At 39.2% G+C, this 27,232-nt stretch overlaps 2 protein-coding genes across 3 annotated transcripts in view; one reads left to right on the forward strand and one right to left on the reverse strand.

Moving 5' to 3' along the window:
* Positions 1–671: 671 nt before the first annotated feature.
* Positions 672–15,514, forward strand: LOC115025077 (ATP-dependent RNA helicase DHX8-like). Its single transcript, XM_029457127.1, has 23 exons — positions 672–831; positions 961–1,046; positions 1,122–1,188; positions 1,288–1,367; positions 1,519–1,625; positions 1,732–2,025; positions 2,798–2,942; positions 3,423–3,614; positions 3,738–3,825; positions 3,916–4,013; positions 4,548–4,695; positions 5,157–5,338; positions 5,517–5,711; positions 6,378–6,563; positions 6,647–6,857; positions 6,957–7,138; positions 7,451–7,591; positions 7,751–7,906; positions 8,445–8,582; positions 8,786–8,914; positions 13,726–13,922; positions 14,287–14,466; positions 14,920–15,514. Exons 1-23 carry the CDS (start codon positions 729–731, stop codon positions 15,137–15,139), a joined length of 3,525 nt encoding a protein of 1,174 aa, XP_029312987.1. The 5' UTR covers positions 672–728; the 3' UTR covers positions 15,140–15,514.
* Positions 15,515–15,918: 404 nt separating this feature from the next.
* Positions 15,919–27,232, reverse strand: part of etv4 (ETS variant transcription factor 4) — a 33,109-nt gene continuing 21,795 nt past the window's right edge. For both annotated transcript variants that reach the window (XM_029457128.1, XM_029457129.1), the window contains 8 exons: positions 26,210–26,339; positions 24,838–25,020; positions 23,980–24,386; positions 20,588–20,656; positions 19,550–19,597; positions 18,389–18,561; positions 16,751–16,852; positions 15,919–16,427 (listed from right to left, as the gene is read on the reverse strand). In XM_029457128.1, the coding sequence (XP_029312988.1) occupies positions 16,200–16,427; positions 16,751–16,852; positions 18,389–18,561; positions 19,550–19,597; positions 20,588–20,656; positions 23,980–24,386; positions 24,838–25,020; positions 26,210–26,339 (1,340 nt within the window). In that variant the 3' untranslated portion in view covers positions 15,919–16,199. The remainder of the gene's footprint in view (positions 16,428–16,750; positions 16,853–18,388; positions 18,562–19,549; positions 19,598–20,587; positions 20,657–23,979; positions 24,387–24,837; positions 25,021–26,209; positions 26,340–27,232) is intronic.

The raw sequence follows: 27,232 nt of genomic DNA on the forward strand, positions 1-27,232 counted from the left end.
CCTCTTATGGTTAAATAAGAATACATTTTGGATTGTATTATTTACAGAAACATTGTATTTAAGTTATGTTTTATATATAAAACCCTTCATTTGCAAAGAAAATTAATATATAATATAATATATTATAACTAGCCCTGAAATTAGTTGAGTAAAAATACAATATTAGCCTATGAAATTTAGCAAAGTACAAGTCTAAAGTGGCATGTACTTGAGTAAAGTATGAATAACTAAAAATTGCAGTTAAGTAGAAGGTGCAGGGGTGGAAGAAAGATATTTATCAAATATATAAAAGTATTAGCGTCAAATATACTTAAAGTAGCTAAATTAAAAGTGTAATGCAGAATGACCATTAGCATCGATATATTAATTGAATATAATTAGCGATGCAAAGGTGCATATCATTTTTATTTTAATATACTTCTGTATATCTTAATCCACAATAGTACATCATCCCACATATATTCGTTGGTTGAAGTGTTTTAATAATCTGAATGTACAAAGTAACTTGTCAATAATCAAATATATGTAGTGGAGTATAAGTATAAAGTAGTATACAATGAAAAATACTCAGGTAAAGTACAAGTACCTCATTTTAAGTAGGCTACAGTACTTTGTGTAAACTGTACATACTGTAATCGGCCTTGGCCGATAGGGGGCAGCAGCTTTCGTTGGAGCTCAAACTAAAGAAGAAGAACCACTTCCTGTTTAGGTCTAAATAAACATGAGAAATGGCTGCTTCAGACGAAATAAAACGTCTGGAATATTTATCTTTGGTGTCAAAGGTGTGCACGGAGTTGGAGAATCATCTGGGAATATGCGAGAAAGATCTAGGTAACGTTACGCTACATGACAGCGTTATTTTCTCATATACAGAGCTAACGTTAGCTTGCAATTGCATTATAAGAATCAGGTAATGTCTAAGTTAGCATGAATAGCTAAACAACAGTTGATGTTTTGCAGCTGAATTCATCATCAGTCTCGCCGAAAAACACACAACATTTGAGGAATTCAAAGCAGTTCTGTGTGAAAATGGAGCAGACTTCACAGTAAGTGTGCAGTTAAACTATTTCGTTAAATATATTTTTGCTTTGTAATTTCTTACATCTATTTCTCTTTTTCAGGATACGTTTGTTGGTAATTTACTTAGACTTATTCATACTATGCGGTCCGCACCATCTACAAGTAAAGGTACAGAGACCTTTTAAATGTATCTTACATGATAATACCTCCTGTTTTACAGCCATGTGTCTACTGTTAAATTGTCTCTTCTGTTGTGTATGACTCAAGATCACCAGCCGCCGAGTGAGAAGGACAAGCTGAAAGAGAAATATCCTGCTTTATGTAAACCAGATGATCCTGTGTGGATGGTAAAGCATGACAGACAATAAAGCATCATGCTCTCATTTTCATTTAAACCTCTGTATCTTCTGGCAAACATCTAAGTAAAATACAACTGTTTGTCAGTGGGAAAACTTAAAGGTTGTAGTATTTATGGAGCTGTTGTTGCCTCTCGTTCAGATTCCACCACGTCACACAGATGAAGGTGATGAGCAGATTGCAGCAGCAGCCATGAAGGAGCTGGAGATGCTCATGCCTAACTTCTGTGGAACAAGCTCTGATAATGGGTACAAAAGAGTGGAAAATAATCTTCTAAATAAAACATTGAACTGCTTCTTTTTAACCACATATGGAGTAAAAGTTGTACTTCTCTTTTGCTCCTTTGCTCCTCAGGTCAGACAGGAGTCGAGACACAGAGGGACAAATCAGACGTCAGCGAAGTCGTTCTCCTGACGGAGAAACAAAACCAAAGTGTAAAAGGAAACGAGTGTCTCGCTGGAGTGACCATCCTCCGAGCCCCCGCAGAGACGATGACAACAACAAGAAGGATGACAGAGACTCTGACCGCTGGCGCGATACACCTGTGGATCGGCCTCCGCCAGAGGAGCCTGTTGTGGGCGACGTCTACAATGGCAAAATCAGCAGTATTATGCAGTTTGGCTGTTTTGTGCAGCTAGAGGGCCTCAGGTCAGTCCGAGAAATGTCTCACTTCCTCTTTGATATTTAGTTTCAGTTTTTTGGTTTTGCATTGCTGCTTGGTCGTCCTGTCACCTACTTCTAAATTATATTATTTATATTTCTCCATTTTTCACACGTGCATATTATTATTATTAGTATTATTATTATTACTACTACTACTACTACTACTATATTGATTACTTTTTAAATCCTACATGGTTTGGCTCCGCTTTACATTTCTGAACTCTTAACCCCTTATTCTGTTCCGAGACCGCTCAGATCCGAGACTCAAATGTTTATAAAAGTTATAAAAAAAAAATCTTCAGCATCCTGGCAATAACACAGACAGCAAGAATACATACGATAAAGTAAAGGGCAGCGAAAATACATGAAATTACATTTTCAACAGCGACATAGATCTTGTGTGTATGTGTGTGTGAGGGGGGGGGGGGGGGGACTTACTTTAATATGCTATAAGTTTAAGCAATACACTTTAAAAACACCCCTATATAGACTGGCATTTGAATAATATTTGTTATTTAACATTTTGTTGTATCTCCCTTTTTGTTTGACCAATTCAGGAAATCCCTGTTTTTATTGCATTTTCTGTGACATAAATGTGCCCTGATGGTACCATAAGGCACTTTAGTTAACAAAACAAAAACATTCCACTAGACTGCATGTTATGATGCACTCAGATTGGTTTTTGCCAGCATCTGCCTGTAATGTTCTTTTAGTGTCTGCGCCTTGATCCTAACCTGTAGTGTGTAACTGTCTGCAGGAAACGCTGGGAGGGTCTGGTGCACATCTCAGAGCTGCGTAAAGAAGGACGTATAGCCAATGTGGCTGACGTGGTCACCAAAGGCCAAAAGGTGAAGGTCAAAGTGCTGTCCTTCACGGGAACCAAAGCCAGCCTCAGCATGAAGGTGAGTCGTGCGTAAAATTGTAGAAAGAGAAGATGGTTGGTACACTACGCCGTGAGGAGTCGAGAGAAATCCATTTGCCATGATGGAAACATTTAGAAAATGAGATGTGTGAAGATGCAACTCCCTCACACTATCCTGTCAACGTTTTGATCCCCAACAGCTGTAAGAGTAACCCGTTGATTAACAAATATTCAAGGATACACTTCATACCCACCTTTTTATAAAATGTTTTACTCAAACATTTCCCGCCACTTTGACAATGACATGAAATGCGAATGTGTTACACTTTACTACGGTCATAAAAGTTTTAATTAGACAATATGACTTCTTCTGATCAAGTGAAAACTGACCTGCAGGTTTCAAAGCCTAACATACTTTATGTATTTGATAAACTATTCCATATATGTACATTTATTTGCAAAAACAGTATAATAATGGGTTGGGCTAGCAAGAGTTAATAATTGTTTTACATGTTGCCAGGATGTCAACCAGGAGACGGGGGAGGACCTGAACCCCAACCGGAGAAGAAACCTGGACACTGGACTCGGAGACGAAGCCTTGAGGAACCCCGACCGCCCCGTTGAAGCCAGCATGCTGGACATGGAGGAAAACCCAACGGAGCGCAAACGGCTCGCCAAGATAACGGACCTGGAAAAATGGGAAATTAAACAGGTATTCATCCAACACTTTAATGTAGAAGGGATTCTTTAAGTGTTAAATACTTCTTCAGGGGCGAAGTCTTCCTCGCCTGTTTTTGTAACCCTTCAGTTAAAAAATATATTTTTCCCATTTGAGATGATTGCCGCAAACGTACTTCCTAAAGAAGAGTTCCCAGAATTTGACGAGGAGACGGGAATCCTTCCCAAGATGGATGACGATGAAGGTAAAACTCTACACTTTATTCTTAAGGTTTCGCTAAATTAAAGTTATACTGCATGATATTGTCTCTAACTAACTACAACTCCCTCCACAGATCAAGAATTGGAGATCGATCTGGTTGAGGAGGAACCACCGTTCCTGAGGGGACAGACTAAATGGAGCACAAACTTGAGCCCCGTCAAAATAGTGAAGGTATATATCCAGAGTCTAGAAGGGTTCTTATGGTGGGGGGAGATCTATGCAGATCTTACTGAATATTTATTTCAATAAAATGGTTTGATTCCCGGCTGGCCTGAGTGTCTGCTACTATTTTCCGCTGGATTAAGCCTTCAGTCCTTTGGGGAAAGTACTTGTCCCTGGTTTCCACTTGGGGCGTTGCTGCTGTATTATGTGTTTTGATGCAATGCATCAAAGTCAATGTTGCTAATCATTGACATATCCCATACTTCAAAGAAAAGCATCCCCCTGAAAATAATTACATCTTTGAAAACAACCCGTGTCATTGCCCATCTGCAGTGCTAATGTGCTGCTGCTGATACTTTCCATGACAGTAGGCTGCAAAGGTTTGACTGGAGGCACTGCAGCTCTGCAGTTGGATGATGTTAATGATTTATGTTAAGTATAGTACCTGGAAGTACTTCAGGATTTGTATACTTCTACTGATGCAGTTTGATTTATTGGTTTCACAATCATCGCACCAACAACTGTTCTCCTTTTGTCCGTTAGAATCCAGACGGCTCCCTCTCCCAGGCAGCCATGATGCAGAGCGCTCTAGCGAAGGAGAGGAGAGAGCTGAAGCAGGTGGCCCGCGCAGCAGAGTTGGACTCCATCCCTACCGGTCTCCACAAGAACTGGATCGACCCAATGCCTGACTGTAAGGACTACACATTTGTGATAAACGAGTCTGCAGCTTTAAATGTGTCCTGCACTGACCGTGGGATCTTCAAGCATCAGTGGAACACACTTCGAACCGGACAAAATCGATCTTTGCTGTGTCAGAGATTTAATATTTAGAAGATGAAATTTAACAATCTGTCTTGCCAGGCCTATTCCACATTACATTGTTACCATGCCATGGCTGGAGATGATTATCTTGCTTCCCCATGAGTTTACGCTGGCACACAGAGTCGTAATGCACTGAGACTCTGTCTTCCACAGCCTGAGGGAATGTCGGCTTTACAAGTTCCTTCCAGCCCTGGTCACTACCTCTGACTCATCGTTTAATACAAAAAGAGCTTATTAGGAAGTTCTTTATCATTGCAGTTCATCTTGATTAAACAATATAGTGGGATCTTGCCGGAACTTTACATTAGACCCTTTTCCTCTCCTACACAGATGAAGGAAGGCAGATTGCTGCCAACATGAGAGGCATCGGCGCTATGCCTGCCGATCTTCCAGAGTGGAAAAGATATGCCTTCGGGGGGAACCAGGTTTCGTATGGCCAGAAGACAGAACTTTCCATCCTGCAGCAGAGAGAGTGTCTTCCTATTTTCAAGCTAAAGGAAGAGCTTGTTCAGGTACGAGCAGTGGAGAGATTAAAGGGAACTGAGAGGAAACGCGAATGAGAAAGTTATGCTTTTGAAAGATGTCTAAAAGACCTGAGCCCACATTACAACATGCACATGTACCCACTAAGCCTATTAACGCACTTCAATATTAATTTAATGCCTTACCAATTAAATATTTCTCTCACAGGCTGTTCATGACAATCAGATCTTGATTGTAGTTGGAGAAACTGGCTCCGGTAAGACGACGCAGATCACTCAGTACCTGGCGGAGGCAGGCTACACCTCGCGGGGGAAGATTGGCTGTACGCAGCCTCGTCGTGTTGCCGCCATGTCGGTGGCCAAGAGAGTCTCTGAGGAGTACGGTTGCCGTCTAGGCCAAGAGGTGAGTGATCTTCTTAAAGGGACAGGTCAGCCCAAACTCAAAAATACATGCTTCTCCTCTCACCTGTGGGCCGATTTATCAATCTAGATTGTTTTGGTGTGCGTTGCACAGTGTTGGAGATATCTGCTCTAGAGATGTCGACCTTCTCTCAATATAATGGAACTAGATGACACTCGACTTGTGGTTCTCAAAGCACCAAAAAAACTAATTTGAAAAACTCAACAGCGATGTCTCTTTCCAGAAATCATGACCCGGATAAACTACAGCAACAATTTTCTCTCTAGCAAACTACACCCTCCAACCACATCACCGGGCAGTTTCAATGTTTACTCATCCATGAGTAGATGCGTGCTTCCTGCTGCGCGGTGATGTGGTTGGCGGGTGTAGTTCGGTAGAAAGAAAATAGTTCCTACATGAAACTGCTCACAGCAAGGTGTGTAACCGTTACCTGAGTAACCAGGTCAGGATTTCTAGAAATAGACATATTGAGTTTTTCTAATGTATGTCTTTTGGAGCACCACAAGCCGAGTGCATATAGTTCCATTATATTGTAGAGAAGGCCAGCGATATCTCCAACACTCACCAAAACTATCAGTAACTGTCCCTTTAATCAGAGCAAGAAATTCTTAGTGAGAGCCTCTCGTTTAGTTTTTCCTTTGATTCTAGGTGGGTTACACCATTCGATTTGAGGACTGCACCAGTACTGAGACGGTAATCAAGTACATGACCCACGGTATGCTGCAAAGGGAATGTCTGCTGGACCCAGACATGAGTCTGTATTCCCTCATTATGCTAGATGAGGCCCATGAGAGAACAATCCACACCGACGTGCTCTTTGGCCTTCTCAAGAAGGTATTTTACATTCTACAAACCATACAATGTTTTTAAAGGAATAATAAATCCACACCAACAATAACTTCCCCGGTCTCTTTTAGACGATACAGAAACGCAAAGACATGAAGCTGATCGTCTCCTCTGCTACACTGGATGCTGTCAAGTTCTCTCAGTATTTCTATGAAGCTCCCATCTTCACCATCCCAGGAAGAACTTACCCAGTGGAGGTTCTCTACTGCAAAGAGCCTGAGACTGACTACCTGGACGCCAGTCTCATCACCGTCATGCAGATCCATCTAACTGAGCCCCCAGGTACGTTTGTGTCAGAAACAGGTTTCCTTACACTTACTTAAATAAGCGTTTTATGTAAAAAAAACAAACCGACATCCCTTTTCTCCCTGTTCTTTATAGGTGACGTCCTGGTGTTTCTGACGGGACAGGAAGAGATCGACACAGCTTGTGAGATCCTGTACGAGAGAATGAAGTCTCTGGGGCCGAATGTTCCTGAACTGATTATTCTGCCAGTTTATTCTGCCCTGCCCAGTGAAATGCAGACCAGGATCTTTGACCCGGCACCCCCAGGCAGCAGAAAGGTACCAGACTGTGCTGGATAAGTTTACAGCTGTGCGTTGAAGGGCATTTTAAAAGAGTGAATCTTTTACTTCTTATTGTAGTTTCAAAATTGTACTTTGAGAATATTTGTCTTTGCTGAATTAGAGTACATTTTATTATGTGATTTTTAAAATCATTTTAATTTCTGTGCTGATGTCTTTCTTTGATTTTTAATTATATTTACCTTATTTGTTTTGGTGGCTTTCAATTTGAATCTAAAGTTCAGCACACGACAAATCATACATCGCTAATTGATTTCTGATCCTTTAATTTCTCTTTCTGTTTCCCACAAGGTCATCATTGCCACTAACATTGCTGAGACGTCTCTCACTATTCATGGAGTCTACTACGTGGTGGACCCCGGCTTTGTTAAGCAGATCGTGTATAACTCCAAGACGGGCATCGACCAGCTGGTGGTGACTCCCATATCACAGGTCCATCCATTTTAACACAACCCTTAACATTTGGAAGTAAACATTGTATATCTGTGTCCGTGTTTTTTAAACTATGCTGAAAACCTAAACATTTGTAATAATTTGATAGATCTCTTTAACTACATAATCCTTTTAAAAACTCACCGGATCTGTGTTCAGGCCCAAGCCAAGCAGAGGGCGGGTCGAGCCGGCAGGACGGGCCCAGGGAAGTGTTACAGGCTCTACACTGAGAGAGCCTACAGGGACGAGATGCTGACCACCAACGTGCCCGAGATCCAGAGAACCAGCCTGGCCAGCACTGTGCTGTCTCTGAAGGTGATGGACTGACTTTTGACATGAATCATTTTGCGACATTATGCAGGGTTCCTACACATTCAAGCACCTTTCAAGGTGCATAAAGTTTACTTCTTTTATGTCTGTAATGTTGCGTTTTTGTATTTTTGTATTATGAAAGTAATGCAATTACAATTTCAAGCATCTTCAACCATTTTATTCAAAATGAAAGCACTTTCAAACTAGTGTTTCCATACTCGCCTATACACAGCTGGACAATCGTAAGGAATCATAGTCCACCCATACAATAACTTATGATACTGCAAGTACATATTGATGTATCTATAATAATGATGCTTCATCATAACGTTTCATTGTTGGCGTCTAAATAAAGTGCAATACATTTAAAATCATAGGTCTTTGTTATGAATAGTATCACTTATGATGCAGCCCATAGAAAGTGTTGACTGAACATTAATCATGACTATGTTGCCCAGTTATTAATATTTTCCTTCAGGTATTACTGTCAGTGTCATTTATCTCTTTATTAATTGGTTTGTTGTGTCCTCTCCTCCACCAGGCCATGGGCATCAACGACCTCATGGCTTTTGACTTCATGGACGCTCCTCCCATGGAGACTCTGATCATAGCCATGGAGCAGCTCTACACTCTGGGCTCTCTGGATGATGAAGGTTTACTCACACGGCTGGGACGAAGGGTGAGGAGGAACATTTACTGTATTTACTGAGTCCCATTGTTACATCATGACCTTCAAATGTGCAGTCATTATATTATTTACTCGTATAATCTGTGCAAGGAGCTAGTTCGAACAGGTTTGTCCACACAGTTTGGTTTGATCTTGAAGAGGTGTGTTCGTTAGGCATACTGTCTGTTTGTTTTACACCTGTCTCTGTGGTTCAGATGGCGGAGTTTCCTCTGGAGCCCATGCTGTGTAAGATGTTGATCATGTCCGTCCATCTGGGCTGCAGTGAAGAGATGCTCACCATCGTGTCCATGCTGTCTGTGCAGAACATCTTCTACAGACCTAAGGTATTCGGCTTACACACAACGACTGGACTAGACTTAACATAAAACTTCAATTGAGTCAGTCGACACAGTCAGTTTTGACACATCAATGGACACATTTTTATTTATTTTACAAGTAATATTCATACTGGTTTAAATGACAATTTGATAGTATTTCCCATCTTTGCTGAGCAATAGTTTAGTTCAAAAGGAATTAAAGGCCTGTACCAAATACTGTACTAAATACTATACTAAATACTGTACTAAATACTGTACTAAATACTGTACTAAATACTATACTAAATACTGTACTAAATACTGTACTAAATACTGTACTAAATACTGTACTAAATACTGTACCAAATGCTGTACTAAATACTATACTAAATACTATACTAAATACTGTACTAAATACTGTACTAAATACTGCACTAAATACTATACTAAATACTGCACTAAATACTGTACTAAATACTATACTAAATACTGCACTAAATACTGCACTACATACTGTACTAAATACTATACTAAATACTGTACTAAATACTGTACTAAATACTAAAATACTATACTAAATACTATACTAAATACTGCACTAAATACTATACTAAATACTGTACTAAATACTATACTAAATACTGTACTAAATACTGTACTAAATACTATACTATACTAAATACTATACTAAATACTGCACTAAATACTGCACTACATACTGTACTAAATACTATACTAAATACTGTACTAAATACTAAAATACTATACTATACTAAATACTGCACTAAATACTATACTAAATACTATACTAAATACTGCACTAAATACTATACTAAATACTGTACTAAATACTATACTAAATACTGCACTAAATACTATACTAAATACTATACTAAATACTGCACTAAATACTATACTAAATACTATACTAAATACTGCACTAAATACTATACTAATACTGTACTAAATACTATACTAAATACTGCACTAAATACTATACTAAATACTATACTAAATACTGTACTAAATACTATACTAAATACTATACTAAATACTGCACTAAATACTGCACTAAATACTGCACTAAATACTAAATACTGTACTAAATACTGTACCAAATGCTGTACTAAATACTATACTAAATACTGTACTAAATACTAAAATACTGCACTAAATACTATACTAAATACTGTACTAAATACTGTACTAAATACTGTACTAAATACTATACTAAATACTGTACTAAATACTGTACTAAATACTGTACTAAATACTATACTAAATACTGCACTAAATACTATACTAAATACTGCACTAAATACTGCACTACATACTGTACTAAATACTATACTAAATACTGTACTAAATACTAAAATACTATACTATACTAAATACTGCACTAAATACTATACTAAATACTATACTAAATACTGCACTAAATACTATACTAAATACTGTACTAAATACTATACTAAATACTGCACTAAATACTATACTAAATACTATACTAAATACTGTACTAAATACTGTACTAAATACTATACTAAATACTGCACTAAATACTGCACTAAATACTGCACTAAATACCAAATGCTGTACCAAATGCTGTACTAAATACTGTACTAAATACTATACTAAATACTATACTAAATACTGTACTAAATACTGCACTAAATACTGTACTAAATACTATACTAAATACTGTACTAAATACTGTACTAAATACTGTACTAAATACTATACTAAATACTGCACTAAATACTGTACTAAATACTATACTAAATACTGCACTAAATACTAAATACTGCACTAAATACTGCACTACATACTGTACTAAATACTATACTAAATACTGTACTAAATACTAAAATACTATACTAAATACTATACTAAATACTGCACTAAATACTGTACTAAATACTGTACTAAATACTATACTAAATACTGTACTAAATACTGTACTAAATACTGCACTAAATACTATACTAAATACTGCACTAAATACTATACTAAATACTGCACTAAATACTGCACTACATACTGTACTAAATACTATACTAAATACTGTACTAAATACTATACTATACTAAATACTGCACTAAATACTATACTAAATACTATACTAAATACTGCACTAAATACTATACTAAATACTGTACTAAATACTATACTAAATACTGCACTAAATACTGTACTAAATACTGCACTAAATACTATAATAAATACTATACTAAATACTGTACTAAATACTATACTAAATACTGCACTAAATACTGCACTAAATACTAAATACTGTACTAAATACTGCACTAAATACTATACTAAATACTGCACTAAATACTGTACTAAATACTATACTAAATACTGCACTAAATACTAAATACTGCACTAAATACTGCACTACATACTGTACTAAATACTATACTAAATACTGTACTAAATACTAAAATACTATACTAAATACTATACTAATACTGCACTAAATACTGTACTAAATACTGTACTAAATACTATACTAAATACTGCACTAAATACTGTACTAAATACTGCACTAAATACTATACTAAATACTATACTAAATACTGTACTAAATACTGTACTAAATACTATACTAAATACTGCACTAAATACTGCACTAAATACTGCACTAAATACTAAATACTGTACTAAATACTGTACCAAATGCTGTACCAAATGCTGTACTAAATACTGTACTAAATACTATACTAAATACTGTACTAAATACTGTACTAAATACTGTACTAAATACTGTACTAAATACTATACTAAATACTGCACTAAATACTGTACTAAATACTATACTAAATACTGCACTAAATACTAAATACTGCACTAAATACTGCACTACATACTGTACTAAATACTATACTAAATACTGTACTAAATACTATACTAAATACTGTACTAAATACTGTACTAAATACTGTACTAAATACTATACTAAATACTATACTAAATACTGCACTAAATACTATACTAAATACTGCACTAAATACTGCACTACATACTGTACTAAATACTATACTAAATACTGTACTAAATACTATACTATACTAAATACTGCACTAAATACTATACTAAATACTATACTAAATACTGCACTAAATACTATACTAAATACTATACTAAATACTGCACTAAATACTGTACTAAATACTGCACTAAATACTATAATAAATACTATACTAAATACTATACTAAATACTGTACTAAATACTGTACTAAATACTATACTAAATACTGCACTAAATACTGCACTAAATACTGCACTAAATACTGCACTAAATACTGTACTAAATACTGTACTAAATACTGCACTAAATACTGCACTAAATACTGTACTAAATACTATACTAAATACTGCACTAAATACTAAATACTGCACTAAATACTGCACTACATACTGTACTAAATACTATACTAAATACTGTACTAAATACTAAAATACTATACTAAATACTATACTAAATACTGCACTAAATACTATACTAAATACTGTACTAAATACTGTACTAAATACTGTACTAAATACTGTACTAAATACTGCACTAAATACTATACTAAATACTGCACTAAATACTATACTAAATACTGCACTAAATACTGCACTACATACTGTACTAAATACTATACTAAATACTGTACTAAATACTAAAATACTATACTATACTAAATACTGCACTAAATACTATACTAAATACTATACTAAATACTGCACTAAATACTATACTAAATACTGTACTAAATACTATACTAAATACTGCACTAAATACTGTACTAAATACTGTACTAAATACTATAATAAATACTATACTAAATACTGTACTAAATACTGCACTAAATACTGCACTAAATACTGCACTAAATACTATACTAAATACTGCACTAAATACTGCACTACATACTGTACTAAATACTATACTAAATACTGTACTAAATACTATACTATACTAAATACTGCACTAAATACTATACTAAATACTATACTAAATACTGCACTAAATACTATACTAAATACTGTACTAAATACTATACTAAATACTGCACTAAATACTGTACTAAATACTATACTAAATACTATACTAAATACTATACTAAATACTGCACTAAATACTATACTAAATACTGCACTAAATACTGCACTACATACTGTACTAAATACTATACTAAATACTGTACTAAATACTATACTAAATACTATACTAAATACTGCACTAAATACTGTACTAAATACTGTACTAAATACTATACTAAATACTGTACTAAATACTGTACTAAATACTGTACTAAATACTATACTAAATACTATACTAAATACTGCACTAAATACTGTACTAAATACTGTACTAAATACTGTACTAAATACTGCACTAATTACTGTACTAAATACTGTACTAAATACTGTACTAAATACTATACTAAATACTGCACTAAATACTGTACTAAATACTGTACTAAATACTGCACTAAATACTGTACTAAATACTGTACTAAATACTGCACTAAATACTGCACTAAATACTGTACTAAATACTGCACTAAATACTGTACTAAATACTGCACTAAATACTGCACTAAATACTGTACTAAATACTGTACTAAATACAGGCCTGTTGAGTGCAGGGACCGTACAGTGCGTACAGTGTGGTACTTCTATAACATGCTCGTAAACATTGTTTTCTCTCCAAATTGTTGATGGGAAACATAATTGAAGAATTTTCAAGGCAACAAGCTGCTCACAACAATTGTAAAAAATAACATGTATCGGACGCTTCATCAAAAGACACAATGAACAAAATTCAATCATTCCCTTTCAGGACAAACAGGCCCAGGCTGACCAGAAAAAGACAAAGTTCTTCCAGCTCGAGGGAGATCACCTGACCCTGCTGGCTGTCTACAACTCCTGGAAGAACAACAAGTTCTCCAACCCCTGGTGTTTCGAGAACTTCATCCAAGCCCGCTCCCTAAAGAGAGCTCAGGACATCCGCAAGCAGATGCTGAGCATCATGGACAGGTAGTCTACGCTTGCACTTCAGCTGTGTTTCAACGAGGGCGGCAGCTAACGATTACTTTCATTATCGATTAATCTATTGCTTTATAAAATGTCAGTTAACAGTTTCTCAAAGTCCAAGGTGATGTCTTTAAATGTCTTCATCAGTTGTGTCGGATCAAAACCCAAAGATATTCAGTTTAATATGACATAAAACAGAGAAATTGCCATTTTTGCATGAACAACTTTAATTATGAATCAATTTATCGAAACAGTTTTGTGTCACACAGTATCTAACCTAAACATAATCTTTGCATGATGTCTGGTGAATACAGAGAACATATTTTAAATGTATGTTGCACAAATATTAACACTAAATACTCCTCAGACACAAGTTGGACGTGGTATCTTGTGGAAAAGCTACAATGCGGGTCCAGAAAGCAATCTGCAGCGGGTACTTCAGGAACTCTGCCAGGAAGCACCCCCATGATGGGTACCGTACCCTAATTGACCAGCAGGTGGTGTACCTCCACCCCTCCAGCACTCTGTTCAACCGCCAGCCAGAATGGTGAGTCCTGACTGCTGTGATACTGCAGGGCCGATGTGAGAAAGTATAACTTGTATGGATTAATCATTATTATTGCTGAAAGGATATTTATTTATAAATTGAATTAATTTAAGTAAAATTGCAAAATGTTCCCTATTTTGCCTATTTGATGTTTTTTATATTATTGAAAATGTTTGTGTTTTGTACTGTGATGTGTTTCACTACTTTTTAAGATCACAACTAATGATTGTTTTTATTATTAATTTAACCTGTAAATCTCCAAACCCCAAAATTATATTCAGTATCACAAACAAAAGCTTCAAGCAGTTTGTCACTTTGCTTGAAATGATTAAATACAATTGCCGATTATTTGAAAGATGCATTGTTTCAGCTCTTTAGTGATTTATTCTAAATAATTACTTGTAGCCCTACACACTATTAACTGTATTTCTGTCCTCATTATACTTCCTGCAGGCTTGTGTACCATGAGTTGGTGCTGACCACTAAGGAGTACATGCGGGAGGTGACCACCATCGACCCTCGCTGGCTGGTGGAGTTTGCGCCGGCATTCTACAGAGTTGGGGACCCCACGCGCCTCAGCCGGCAGAAGAAGCAGCAGAAACTGGAACCTCTCTACAACCGCTACGAGGAACCCAACGCGTGGAGGATCTCCCGCGCCTTCAGACGACGCTGAAGACATCCTGTGTCTCACGCACAGTGGACAAACTGTGCATTGATTACTGACTGAGAAAGATATTTCATTTTCATTTACTTCACTTTCAGCAAATGGGAATTCAACCTTGATTTAATTATATTATTGGAAAGTTTTTCCCCAATTTCAATTACTTCAGTAACAATGATTTTCCATTGAAGGCTGTCGTCCCAAGTTGAACAACATTTCCTGTTTTGTATTTTCTATGAAATCTTTAACATATGTGATTCACATTATATTTTAAAATTGCAATCTTGGTTTGTTTTGTGTCTGCAGATAAACGCTGCTGCTGCATCTTAGTTACTGTTTTGTCAACGTGTTTATGGAATATTTATTCAATACAAGTTTGGGAATATGCTTCTTTGCGTCTGTACAGTAAATATGAAGCTGCTGATTAGCACCAAGATTTGAAACGGCTAGCACGGCTCTGTCCAAAAGGTAACAGAATCCAGTGAGCCGGGCGAGTTGTTCAGTCTTTATGCTAAGCTAAGCTAACCGGCAGCAGCTTTTTATTTACTGCACAGGCACGAGGTATCAATCTTCTCATTTAACTCTCAGTAAGAAAACAAATAAGCATATTTCCCAAAAAGACAAACCATATCTTTAAACGGCTTAACAAGCTGAATCACTTTACTACGATCAGTTTGTTTTTGCTTACAATAATACAATAAAAGGGGAAAACAGGACGTTAACAAGTTACAGAATACCACATGCGCCTCATAACATAACGCAGGAAAGAAGAGTCTGGACTTCAGTTTGGGTATTATTATGGGTATTTATTAAGCAATTTCTTCAACCGCAATCATGTTTATGGATTGAATAGGCCTCAGATGTGAGAGGAATGTAGCTCTTAGAAAGAAAACAAAAAAAAATCCCTAATGAGATTAATTTAAAACAAAAACACCATAGCCTTATTATATACAAGTGGATGGGGTGGGCATGTGCAAGAGGTGCGTGGGGTTTCAGGATGTGTATGATGATGCGTCGGTACAACAGGAAGATTTCTGAAGGTGGGACAAAGGAGGGTGGGGTCTGGCTGGCTTTAGTACATGTAGCCTTTGGAGTAGGGCTGCGGGCCCATGTTTTGGGGTGCTTGTTCTGTGGCGTAGGGCACTCCCTCATCCAGGTGGGACAGGGGCACAGTGTCCTCCTCGTTGACGTAGCGCTCAAACTCGGCCTTCAGGCTGGGCCGCTGATTGTCGGGGAAGGCCAGGGAGATGAGGGCCTCGGGCTCACACACAAACTTGTAAACATAGCGCTCCCCTGCCACCTGGAGAAAGAGAAGGAACAGCTCCAGTCATGTGGGAATGTAGACAAAGAAACACATTTAACGCTCTGTTTTTCCCCCCCAGGTGTACAAAAGTGTCCCATGTCTATTTGAGTCTTATAGGTGCAGGTGCTAATATATACGATCACTTTTTATGGCATAATAAAATGTTTACGGCATACTTAGTATGTCATAATATACTACATATTGCAGACTGAGCAATATATAGATATTGTATCAATATCGTAAATAAGGCATATTCCTGGTTTTAAAGGCGGCACTACAGTAAAGTGATGTCAGTTTTTTTTAAAGGGTGTGTTTCGTACCTTCTGCATGATTCCCTTCTCATAGTAATAGCGCAGAGAGCGACTGAGCTTGTCATAATTCATGGCTGGACGGTTCTTCTGCATGCCCCACAGCCTGGCGACCTGAGGAGACAACGTGGCTGTGGTTACACTTGGTTCATGGTTATTATTTTTCAAGGGCTTCAGAATATATCCTTCCTCAAATGACACGTCAACAGAAGAGAATTGTTTATGTCAGCATTTTCCCCCACTGATTTTCATATTCCCTAAATCCTAATTTGACACAGTATTTCCACACAAACACCACTAGGGGTCCTCGCTGATAAACTAAAGTCCTCTCTGCTCTTTAACTCAACGGCGTCAACATGCCAAGACCAGGGCGAGTCCCCACATGTGGATTCACTTCCTTTTTATGTAACCCATTACCACTTGAATGCAACCAGAGTCCCACAGTGTACGCAGTGAAACAAGAGTCATGGCTGGTTGTCAGAGGCAGGCCATGAAATACACTCGCAACCCAAAACTGAACTCTCAGCTGACGAGGGATCACTCAACTGATAGAAAATTAGTGTCTCACAACCCCACACAGGCAAGGGGAAGCAAATCAAATCATTTCACAACAGTGCATGATCTTAATGTTGACAAACATCTGAGATAGTGGAGGAAAGTGTAAAGCTGGAGGGAGGGGGAGGGGAGACTGAGATTCATGACTCAGGAAGAGACAGGTTGTATCCCACAGTGGCCATCCCGCCAGCAGCTCTGTTTGATCTCTGAGTGCGCTCTCAGCCCTAATTGCTCTTCTAAAACTCCTACCCCATTCATTTTTAATGTACAGTAAAAAGATAATGGAAAACACAGTATAGACCTATCCGTATTAGGACCCACTTAAATGGACGCCGTCTGCTACGTCCAATCAAATTGCAGACTTAAACATCGTGAAAAAATGTCCCGACTAAAGAAATGTGAGGAGGTGAGAGAGGGGGGTGTTGGATGATTCTGTGATAGCGCTTGTCCTTCATTTATCAATGCAGCGTTTCATGTGTTGAATAATGAATGGGGGACTAATGGAAGATGGATCGGAGTAGACCTATGAGGAAAGCTGCCAAATCTCACTTCTAATCGCTCTAATCTAGGTAGCGCCTTAAAACCCTGCTAACATAAATTCATTCCGAGAATAACTCCTGTGCTGTCCTTATCAGATTTATAATAACATCGTGATCTCTATCAACACTTCTCCACTATCTGTGGATAATAAGGCCGTACAGTAATACAAACTAGAAACAGTGGCGATGCATGATCAAACATTTTAGGTCATGATATTATTACAGTTTTAATAGAAAGAGGTTGTGGCTGGAGTTGCTCTCATACTGTTCGACAACACTGGACAAGAAAATCATTTTATTTTCCAATAAACATACCTTCAATTTATTGTATGGATTCACACCCAGCAGCCACCACAACCTGACCCAAATACATCCTGTACCATTAATGCTGCTCGACGCTGGCTATCAAAACAACACTTGGACTGTAATTAAGTAGAATAACAAAGGTTTCAACTTCTCTCTAAGAAAATCTTAATTAAACTCAATGAATTTGCCGTTAATGTTGTCTCAAAAGAAAACATCTTTTCTATTAAAGGAAAGATGGGTTCAGGCGTACCTCTTCGGGTTCGATGAGTTTGAATTCCATGCCGCGGCCGGTCCAGGCGATAAAGTGGGCATTGCCCGGGTCGTCCAGCAGGGCCACCAGGAACTGCCAGAGCTGCAAAGAGCCACGGCGCTGGTAAGGTGTGCCCTCGCGAAAAACACCGCCCCCCTCCTGCTTCACCTCACCTGGAACGAAGAGAACAGAGACGGGAGGTCAGCGTGTTTGTGGGCTATGATCTCTCACACACACACACACACACACACACACACACACTAAAATCTTATGATGCAACTCAAACATCTTTGTTGCTTACACCCAGCCAAGTTAATTTGATACATTTTCGGCACATTAATCTGCATCAGACCATTAACATTCAATCATTTAAACTGGGTTTAAAATAGTTCTTACATTACATGTACAAACAAGGACATTTTGACGAGCTAAACAGCTGGGAAGTCTCTGAATTCTAGTGGAGCCAGGACATCATTAGGTCATGTAATCTTGATGTTTCATGTTTGCATACTGACGTAAACTGAATCAAACGCATATTAACTGAGGCTTATCAAACTGACCACTAAAAAGGGCAGCAGTGTATTTAGTTGAGACGGAACATTTGTAGAGCTCTGAGAAGGAAAACTGAAAGTAATATTAAAAAGCAACAAGAAGATGCAAACTACTTGTGGCAAAACACTTAAAACACACGATTACTAATAATGGGTGCAGCAACATGTAGGTAAACGGACACTGATTAGTTCTTGGTTGCTACTGGATATGTTGTACACAAGTGTTGCAACATGAGAAGCTCAGCTAAGTTACTGCTGGTGTCTCTCAGAGAACTTGCACACTTCACTGGTTCAACCAGTGCTGACACCCTCAGGCTCTCCACTCAATCTCCTTTAGCGTCAATCAGCAACAACACCATGGGAATCTGCTCGTCTCTCTTCTCACCGTGTGAAACACAAAGCCACTAACTAAGCTTCTGAGCGCACAAAGACCCATGTAGCTCTAACACAAGGATCCCTGGCGTCGATATAAGATGATACATCTGTGTCAGGTATATAGAGTTTCTCTCCAATACCGGCTGTCATCCAACTAACACCTCGCCAAGTGGATTGCGGCGTGCAGATGACATTTTGTGTGAATGCAGGGTGATTACAAGTACAGCATGCTCACCTTCGAACTTCTCTGGAACCACACGGGAGTCATTCTCAAACAGATAACCTGGGAGACAAAGGGACAACTGTGTTAGAGTTTCAAGAGGCCTTGATCTCAGCACGACTAGGTTGTTCGTTTTGGATCCGTGCCAAGCTTTAAATACCATCCTAACAAAATACAAGGATCCACTCGCGCATGAATAACCCTAACACAATAAATGTGCACTCTTTTACAAAAGTAGAATCTAGCATTTCAGTGCCAGGGAGAGGATTTCCTATTGGAAACATTGGAAAGAGACTCTGTCAGCTCATTGTAACATCTTGTGGACCTTTAGTCGAGTCGGTCTACATCTTTTACCTGCTGAACACAATTGATGAATAAAAATTTGAATTACCCAAAATGGTGTAACAAACAACGAGAGTGAAGGGAAATATTGTTTTCCTTTTTTGCTGGGGAAATACTGTGCTTTTTCCAGGAGTTATGTTTATTCAGGGATTCTTGAGGCAGGGGTGAGGCGAGAGCCTCTGCCAATGGAAACACGGACACTCTACACTGGTTAGCCAATGACCGCAGAGCTCTAACCAGCGAAGGCTCAATGTAGATAAAACATTGGAGAGGAGATTGGATACGTGCAATAGAGACCATCTTGTGATGGGATCACACCAGCAATGACGCCAAATCGGGCGAGGGGCGTTAAATGGGGGGGGGGGGGCGCAATAGCCACTTCCTACCCCCCTACTTCCGGCACCCTTGTTCGGAGCACACCCATCCTCCAAATCAGCCTTCATTTTGATGTCAACTACACTCCTGTAAAGCTTTGTGACGCCAAATTGGGTCAGGGAGCATTAAGAGAGGGCTTGCTGACAGTGCTGGCGTCGCTGTTAAATATCGACATCACTATGATTCCTTATACTGAAAAACAACCAGAATTCAATTCAGTAAACTTTAATGTCCCAGAGGAAACTCCTGGTGCAGCATTAAGAACAAAAACATGTTTGTGAGAGGTCTCTAAACAAGAGCCAAATATGAACGTTCTCATAATAAAAGTGGTATTACCTTCATTGCTGTGCTGCGGGTTTGGGTAGCTCTCATTGTGGTGGTACATCGAGGGGCATCCAGGCACATCTGTAACAGAAACATCAATAGCTACAGGTCAAATCTTTGTTCATTTCATCACTTTAACCCGAAGGACAACAGTAGGATAAGTGTCCAACCATCTATCCCATTCATCCATTCTCTGAATAAACGGTCACAATTTTCCCAGAAACAGAAAATTAGATTAGATTGTATCAATCATCAGTTAAATGGAAATTGCATACAAGGGGTTAATTGTTGAAGAATAATCACATTAAGTAAATCCAAAAGGTTTGAGTGAATGATAAGCCGAACTCACTAGCCAATAAGAGCTTGTATTATATGGATATTTTGTGTGATCACCCCGAGCATTGCAAGGACAAACGCTGCATTTATCATATCAGTTCTCTTGTCTCTGGTGGTATTTTTAGGCCATGAGCAAGCACCTTCACCAGACCAGAACAGTGGTACAGTATACAGTGTCTGCACTTTATCTGGGCACTATTGACTGACTCAAATATAGGTGCATTTACCAAAATGGATTTTATATTCCTGCTCATAAACCTTTAAGCAAAACTCTCTGCAAGTTGGAACGCATATTTCATGTCATAATGAGTTCTTATAATGAAGACTTTTGTTCTCCGTATCCTGCGACTGCTCCGCTAACCTTTGTGGGTATTTGTAACTGTTTCTTTAGTTCATAAGAATATAGGTGCGACACTTATTATTATACGTGTTTGTTTGCTTTTATGCCGTCTGTCAACTGTATGAACGAGACGAGCTCGAGCATAAAGATTGAAAAGGTGCAGCCCTTTGCCGCTGGCTCTGGCCGTGACTCACTCCTGGGGAATGCAGCTGCAGCACTGCGACTGTGATAAGATGCCACTGGGGAAAATCAAAGCCTCCATTCTGGGGCAGAAGCACTCGATCATACTGTAAATAATATGTCTGCTAGCGATGGCAGGCTCCCACCAGGGAGTGATCGGCAGATTGGGTGTGAGAGCAGCGGGGTTAATTGTGTACCGAGTTGCATGACCATTTTGTGTCTTTCACGCGACACAATAGCGGTGATTAGGCAAAGGAATGCCAATTTTTATGTGTAACTATACTAGTCTCATTCTCAAGCCTGCTTTTAAAATGAGACCGTAAACTTGTTGTGGCTTTTGGCTTTCATTGTTCGCATTGTACACGTGAAAAGAAAACACTGGTGTTGTTGTCTTTGCACGCCATCTACGTTAACACGCTTCTTTTGTACGCTGCTGGCCTGTTTTCCCATTATGTCCATGACTTAACAGTTTGTGACAGGTTTTCTTTCCATTTCATGAACATAGATGACATTATAAATCAGAGGCAAATAAACAATCATCATTCATGTCTTTATGAACCATAGTAATGTTTTGTTTGCAGGATGCACTTACACACAAATGATCCAATAAAGCCTGAGAAGCATTTTTTAAATTAAATTTACACTACTCCATTATAATGATGGCAGATTAAGATTTCCTTTTCATACTAATGTTTTTAATTGGTACTACCTATAATCCCATGAATTACTCTTTTTATCTAATTACATACACAAAACTCTGTGCACGGTTCATTGAGGGTTGAGAATTGACAGATTAATTTGGCAACTCTAACTCCAGTTCAGGCTATTATCTCATGCAAAGTGTGGTGTATTGTATAACTGTCTACAAAGTAACGATAAACTCTGATCTTTTACGTCTGATTGGTCAAAGTCATATCAGAGACACTTCTGAGGAAACCCCACCAAATTGTACTTTCTCGTCCTCCCAGTAGTTATCTACAGAAAAAACATCCTTTTGTACTCTCTCGATCTTTCTTTCTCGAGGTCATGTGATTACTGCTCAGTGCTATCCGGTCCTCCTGTAAAAAAGGTGCAAGGGTAAAAGAAATAGAGAGTAAAAAGAATCGCTTTAAGCATAAAGTATGCTGGTTTCAGCGCTGGAAGGCATGTGTTGTAGCCCTGTGGGGATCTCAACAAAAGCTTTTCTGCTCTAAGTCCGACAGCAGCTTTAGTAGCGGTGAATGAGGACACAATGCATGGCCAGTGTTATATTTCTCACTCCTTGTTGTTTTAAATTCAGAGAGGCAAGCAGAGGAGCTGCTTTCTGTGCTCTCCAGTGGCAGGGCTTGTTTTTAAAGCGCCTGCGCTGGCTACCCCACCCTGTACCCCCCCCCCCCCCCCCCATCACCCCTCCCTCCCTCCCCTCACCCGTTCCCAAAGCCCAGCCAGTGAGAGGTTCGGGTTACTGCGGCCATGCTCATTTTTCCATTATGAGTTCATCTGCCTGCAGAAAAAGGAAGCCGCTGGTGCAACCTGAGACCCTGGAGCACTCCACCAGGGACTCTAGTCTTTCCAGTGCCCTCCATTTTCTCAATGAAATTCCTCTGCCTCTCTCTCAGAGAGAGCTGGGGGAGGGAGAGGGGTAAGGAACGAGGGAGGAGTGTAGCTGCAGCAGAAAAAAAATACTTTTTTTTCTTTTCTTTGCAAAGTGTCAGAGAGTTGAAAGGAGGAGTCTTGGAGGCAGGGAGGGAGTCGGGTAGGAGTCTAGATACAGTGAAGAAGTTTGTTTGCCTTTTGGACATTTTGTTCTTGAGTTAGCTTTGCACACAGGGGAGGGTTTGTCTTCAAAGGCTCTTTTTTAAAGCAGATTGCGATGCCAAATAATTCTTAGAAATAATCTCAACCTTTGTCAAGATTGGAGTTTCTGTTCACAGGTGAAAACTCTTAAAAAGGATTTTATGTACATAAATGAGATTAAACGGATCATTGTTCTTATTTCTCTCTACAATACAAAACAAAACACACTAATTGCCATGAGGTTTTTTTTGTAGTGCAAGACCTTCGGTAACCTTGCAAATGTACCCCCCCCCCCCCCCACCCCTTAGTGCTTAAACAATTAGTTAATAAAAATTGATTTTTATCCATCTACAGAAAATGTATTGAAAACTAATCGATTAATCGTAAACAACAACTGCCAAACATTTGTTTGTTTCAGCCCCTAAAAGGGGAAATGTTCTGTTTCAAACTATTGTTAGTTACGTCTTTATGTTTTGGACTGTTGTTTGGAAGAAAACAAACGTTTTTTATCCTTCAACCGGTCACCTCGGGCCTGGAAGCAGGGGGCAAAATTAGCACCATTTACCAGCCAAATGCTGGCAAAATATGCAAGTGATGAGTATATTTGTATCACTCACCAGCCAAAATAACAATGGTAATCTATTGAGTGGATGGTAAAACTGGAACATTCACTAGCCTTTTGGCCGGTGGACAAAGAAGTTAATTTTGCAGACATACAAGCTTCCCCTGTATCATCATTTTAAAATAAACTGTAGCGGCAATGTACACTCACCAGGTTCGTAGGTGTAGTCTGTGGGCTCCTGCTTAACCATCATGTGGGCTGGTGGGAACCTGTGTGGGTGGGGGTGTGAGTGTGGATGTGGATGTGGGTGGGGATGAGGGTGAGGGTGAGGGTGAGGTCCGTGTCCCGGTCCGCTCCCGTGCACAGGCCCTGCCATGTGAGCGGCCCTCTCGTACGACGGGTCTAGGTATTCTTGCTTAAAGCTCTGCTGCAGGTAGGGCATGCAGGGGTCAGAGTGCTGGCGATGATAACCTCCACCTCCACCCCCGCCGCCCCCCGGCCCTCCACCAGCTCCACTGCTGCCATGTCCCGCCGGGGCAGATGGCATGCGCTGAAAGGCCTGGCCGGGTTGTGGTGGGAACTGGGGGCACATGGGTTCTCCTGAAGGGCCCTGATATCTGGAGATGAAATGAGACACAGCAGCTCATTTCAGGTTCTCACATATATATATATATACACACGTGTGTGTGTGTGTGTGTGTGTGTGTGTGTGTGTGTGTGTGTGTGTGTGTGTGTGTGTGTGTGTGTGTGTGTGTGTGTGTGTGTGTGTGTGTTGTGAACAGAAATATACAACAGATTTTTACAGCTACAAATGCATTTTTTTGATCAAATGATAATAATTATTTAATTATTTAAAAATAACAATTAAACACTGAAAACGGAGTTTTGGAAAATCTTCAATCTTCATGTCTCCGGTTAATCACCAACAACAAATACCCATCTGCCCAGTATTTACAAACCACTTGCTGATCTGGTCAATAATATCATTTCTTTAAAAACTATGGTAAAATATCATGCATGTGACCAAATGTCAATCACAGCTGCTGCCGAGACTTATGCGGTGTGTCACCTGGCGTTGATGGGGTAACTGTTGCTGGGCAGTGGCTGGGAGGTGGCAGCAGGATTCATGTAGCCAGCATCGGGCCGTCCGGCCGTGGCAGGTTTCGGGGAGTAATGCTGTTGCATAGGAGACATGGGAGTCCCTGGGCAGGAGCTCTTGGCTCCTCCTGCAGCCCTTTTCTGCTCATAGGCACTGAAAAACCCAAACACACTCATGAGTACAGGCATAAATGCACATGTTACAGCAGGGTCACACTGGGGAGGGTCAATACAACAAGCAGCACTAATGGGAGTTCTTTGGTGGGGGTTTGGTGGTCAATAACATGTGGTCAGTGTTTTAGCTGTGCTGACTAATGCACGACAGCTGACCGGTGCTGGGCCATTGGATCCAAGGATAACTGTTGTTATTGCGAACGGTAAAATAAAGTAATTATAGTTTAATTTGTTCTGCTTTTGGTAACAAAGGATGTCAGTAAATATGCAGACAGACTATAAGTCAGCTCATGTATCAGTGTCTTAATAAAATAAAAATAAATGTTCCAAGTAAGAGCTATAAAAAAGGAAGCTTTAAAGGAAGCCTGGTAAAGACAAGAATTAGGGGAGGAAATGACAGGCCTCTTATTTGCTCTTATCTACAAACCAAAACTGAGAGAAAGGATGAGAAACCAAAGACTGTATGTGAAGAAAAATAGTAATGCAAAGTATGAATTCCCATACTTGTTGTCTTTAAAGATATATATATAAATTGATTTCATTTCAGCCTGCCAATAAACAGAGAAGAACAACAACGACAACAACAACAACAAGCACAGCATGCTGACTAGACACTGTGGACGTGTTTCAGAAGAAGACAACACGATTGCAATTTGAAAAGCAAGTTTGTTGATGTACTAACATGTGAAGAGTCAGAAAGTGTTTCCTTGTGTGGTGCGAGGGTCTCAGGACAGAAGGTGTCGTAACCTGTACAGCCTGTAAAGCTCACTGAGACAAATGTGTAATGTGTGATATTGGGCTGTATAAATACATTTGATTTAAACTGTTTTGTTGTTCACCAAAGTGATGTCAGTTAGATTTGGTGAGGGTCAGAACTATGGGTTTTAAATGATCCATCTTTGCTCATTACACCTCAGAGTTTCTTTCCCTCAGGTGTGCATACACTACAGGTTGTGAACTTCTTTTTAAAATACAAATATGTGAACTTATTAGTTATATTAATGGTATTGGTAATTATCTGGATCGACAAAAAGAAAATCCATAGTATGAAAATGCGTTTTTTGTTTTGTAATTTGAGTGCACTTGCCCTGTAAAACACATAAAAGGTTTAGGGAAAACATATAACAAACAACGTGTATTTCACTTCTATTAGGAGAACCTGGCGGTACCTGGCATAAAGGCACTGCTCTCCACTGGGGTAGCTGAAGCTCTGCTTGTGGCTACAGGACTGGCTGGGGTCGGATCCTGGGCTCTGCGGTTCCTTCTTGATAGTGACTGGAGGGCTGTGAAATGCCACCGCTACAAGAGACAGTAAACAGAGATGAGAGTTGGCACACACACACACACACACACACACACACAGCGGGTTTTTGTATATTCTTTTCTCATTCAGCCCTGCCCCGATACTATGGTTGTTAAGCTCAAATACAAAAGCAAATACTTCTGTCTGCACAGGAATCTCTTTTACGTGCCAGCCAAAATGCTTAAGTGACTGTCAGCAGCAAAACACAGTGCAGCAGACAGACACGTATAAACACACACTTTACATACACACTGAGGAGAACACAAAAACACACACGCTCACACACGACCGCATTCCAGCAGTCATTTGGAAGCCCAAAGTGTCCTCGCCCACTTTTTTTCACTTTTCCAGACACAACAGCAGCCAAAACTTCCTCTGTCAAAGTCAAGCTTAGAGCTAAACAACTCTACGGGCCAGAGAGATGTCTGTGGACTGATGAAAGTCAATGTCACACCTCTGTTAGAACAGCATATACACAGATTCTGTGTGTCTGCATTCTTTCCTATTGGTATCCAGATGTTAGCCAGCGCTCGTAAGCTTTTCTTTTTGCTTACAAGTAAAGATTGCATAACCTAATGCCACGTTTACCCTCAAAGTCCAAAATATTAGGCAACATTTTCGCAACTTTAATTCCCCCCAAAGGCATCCATTCAATCTCCAGCACACCAAACTGTCTATCAAGCTGGACTGCAGGAGGGGACCTTTGCCTTGATGGCCACAAAAACCACCCAAAGTGGAGCTTCAAACTGTGCCGAAGGCTTGTGTTTATTATGTGAGGGGAGGTTTTCACCCGGAGAACTGTACAGGATGTTTTTCTGGTCCCGACAGGGTAAACAGCAGCAGCTGTGCACTTCCAGCTGGGGAGGCCTGTATTTATGTGCGTGCTTGA

The sequence above is a fragment of the Cottoperca gobio genome, chromosome 19 (assembly GCF_900634415.1).
Source record: "Cottoperca gobio chromosome 19, fCotGob3.1, whole genome shotgun sequence".
Classification (NCBI taxonomy): Eukaryota; Metazoa; Chordata; class Actinopteri; order Perciformes; family Bovichtidae; genus Cottoperca; species Cottoperca gobio.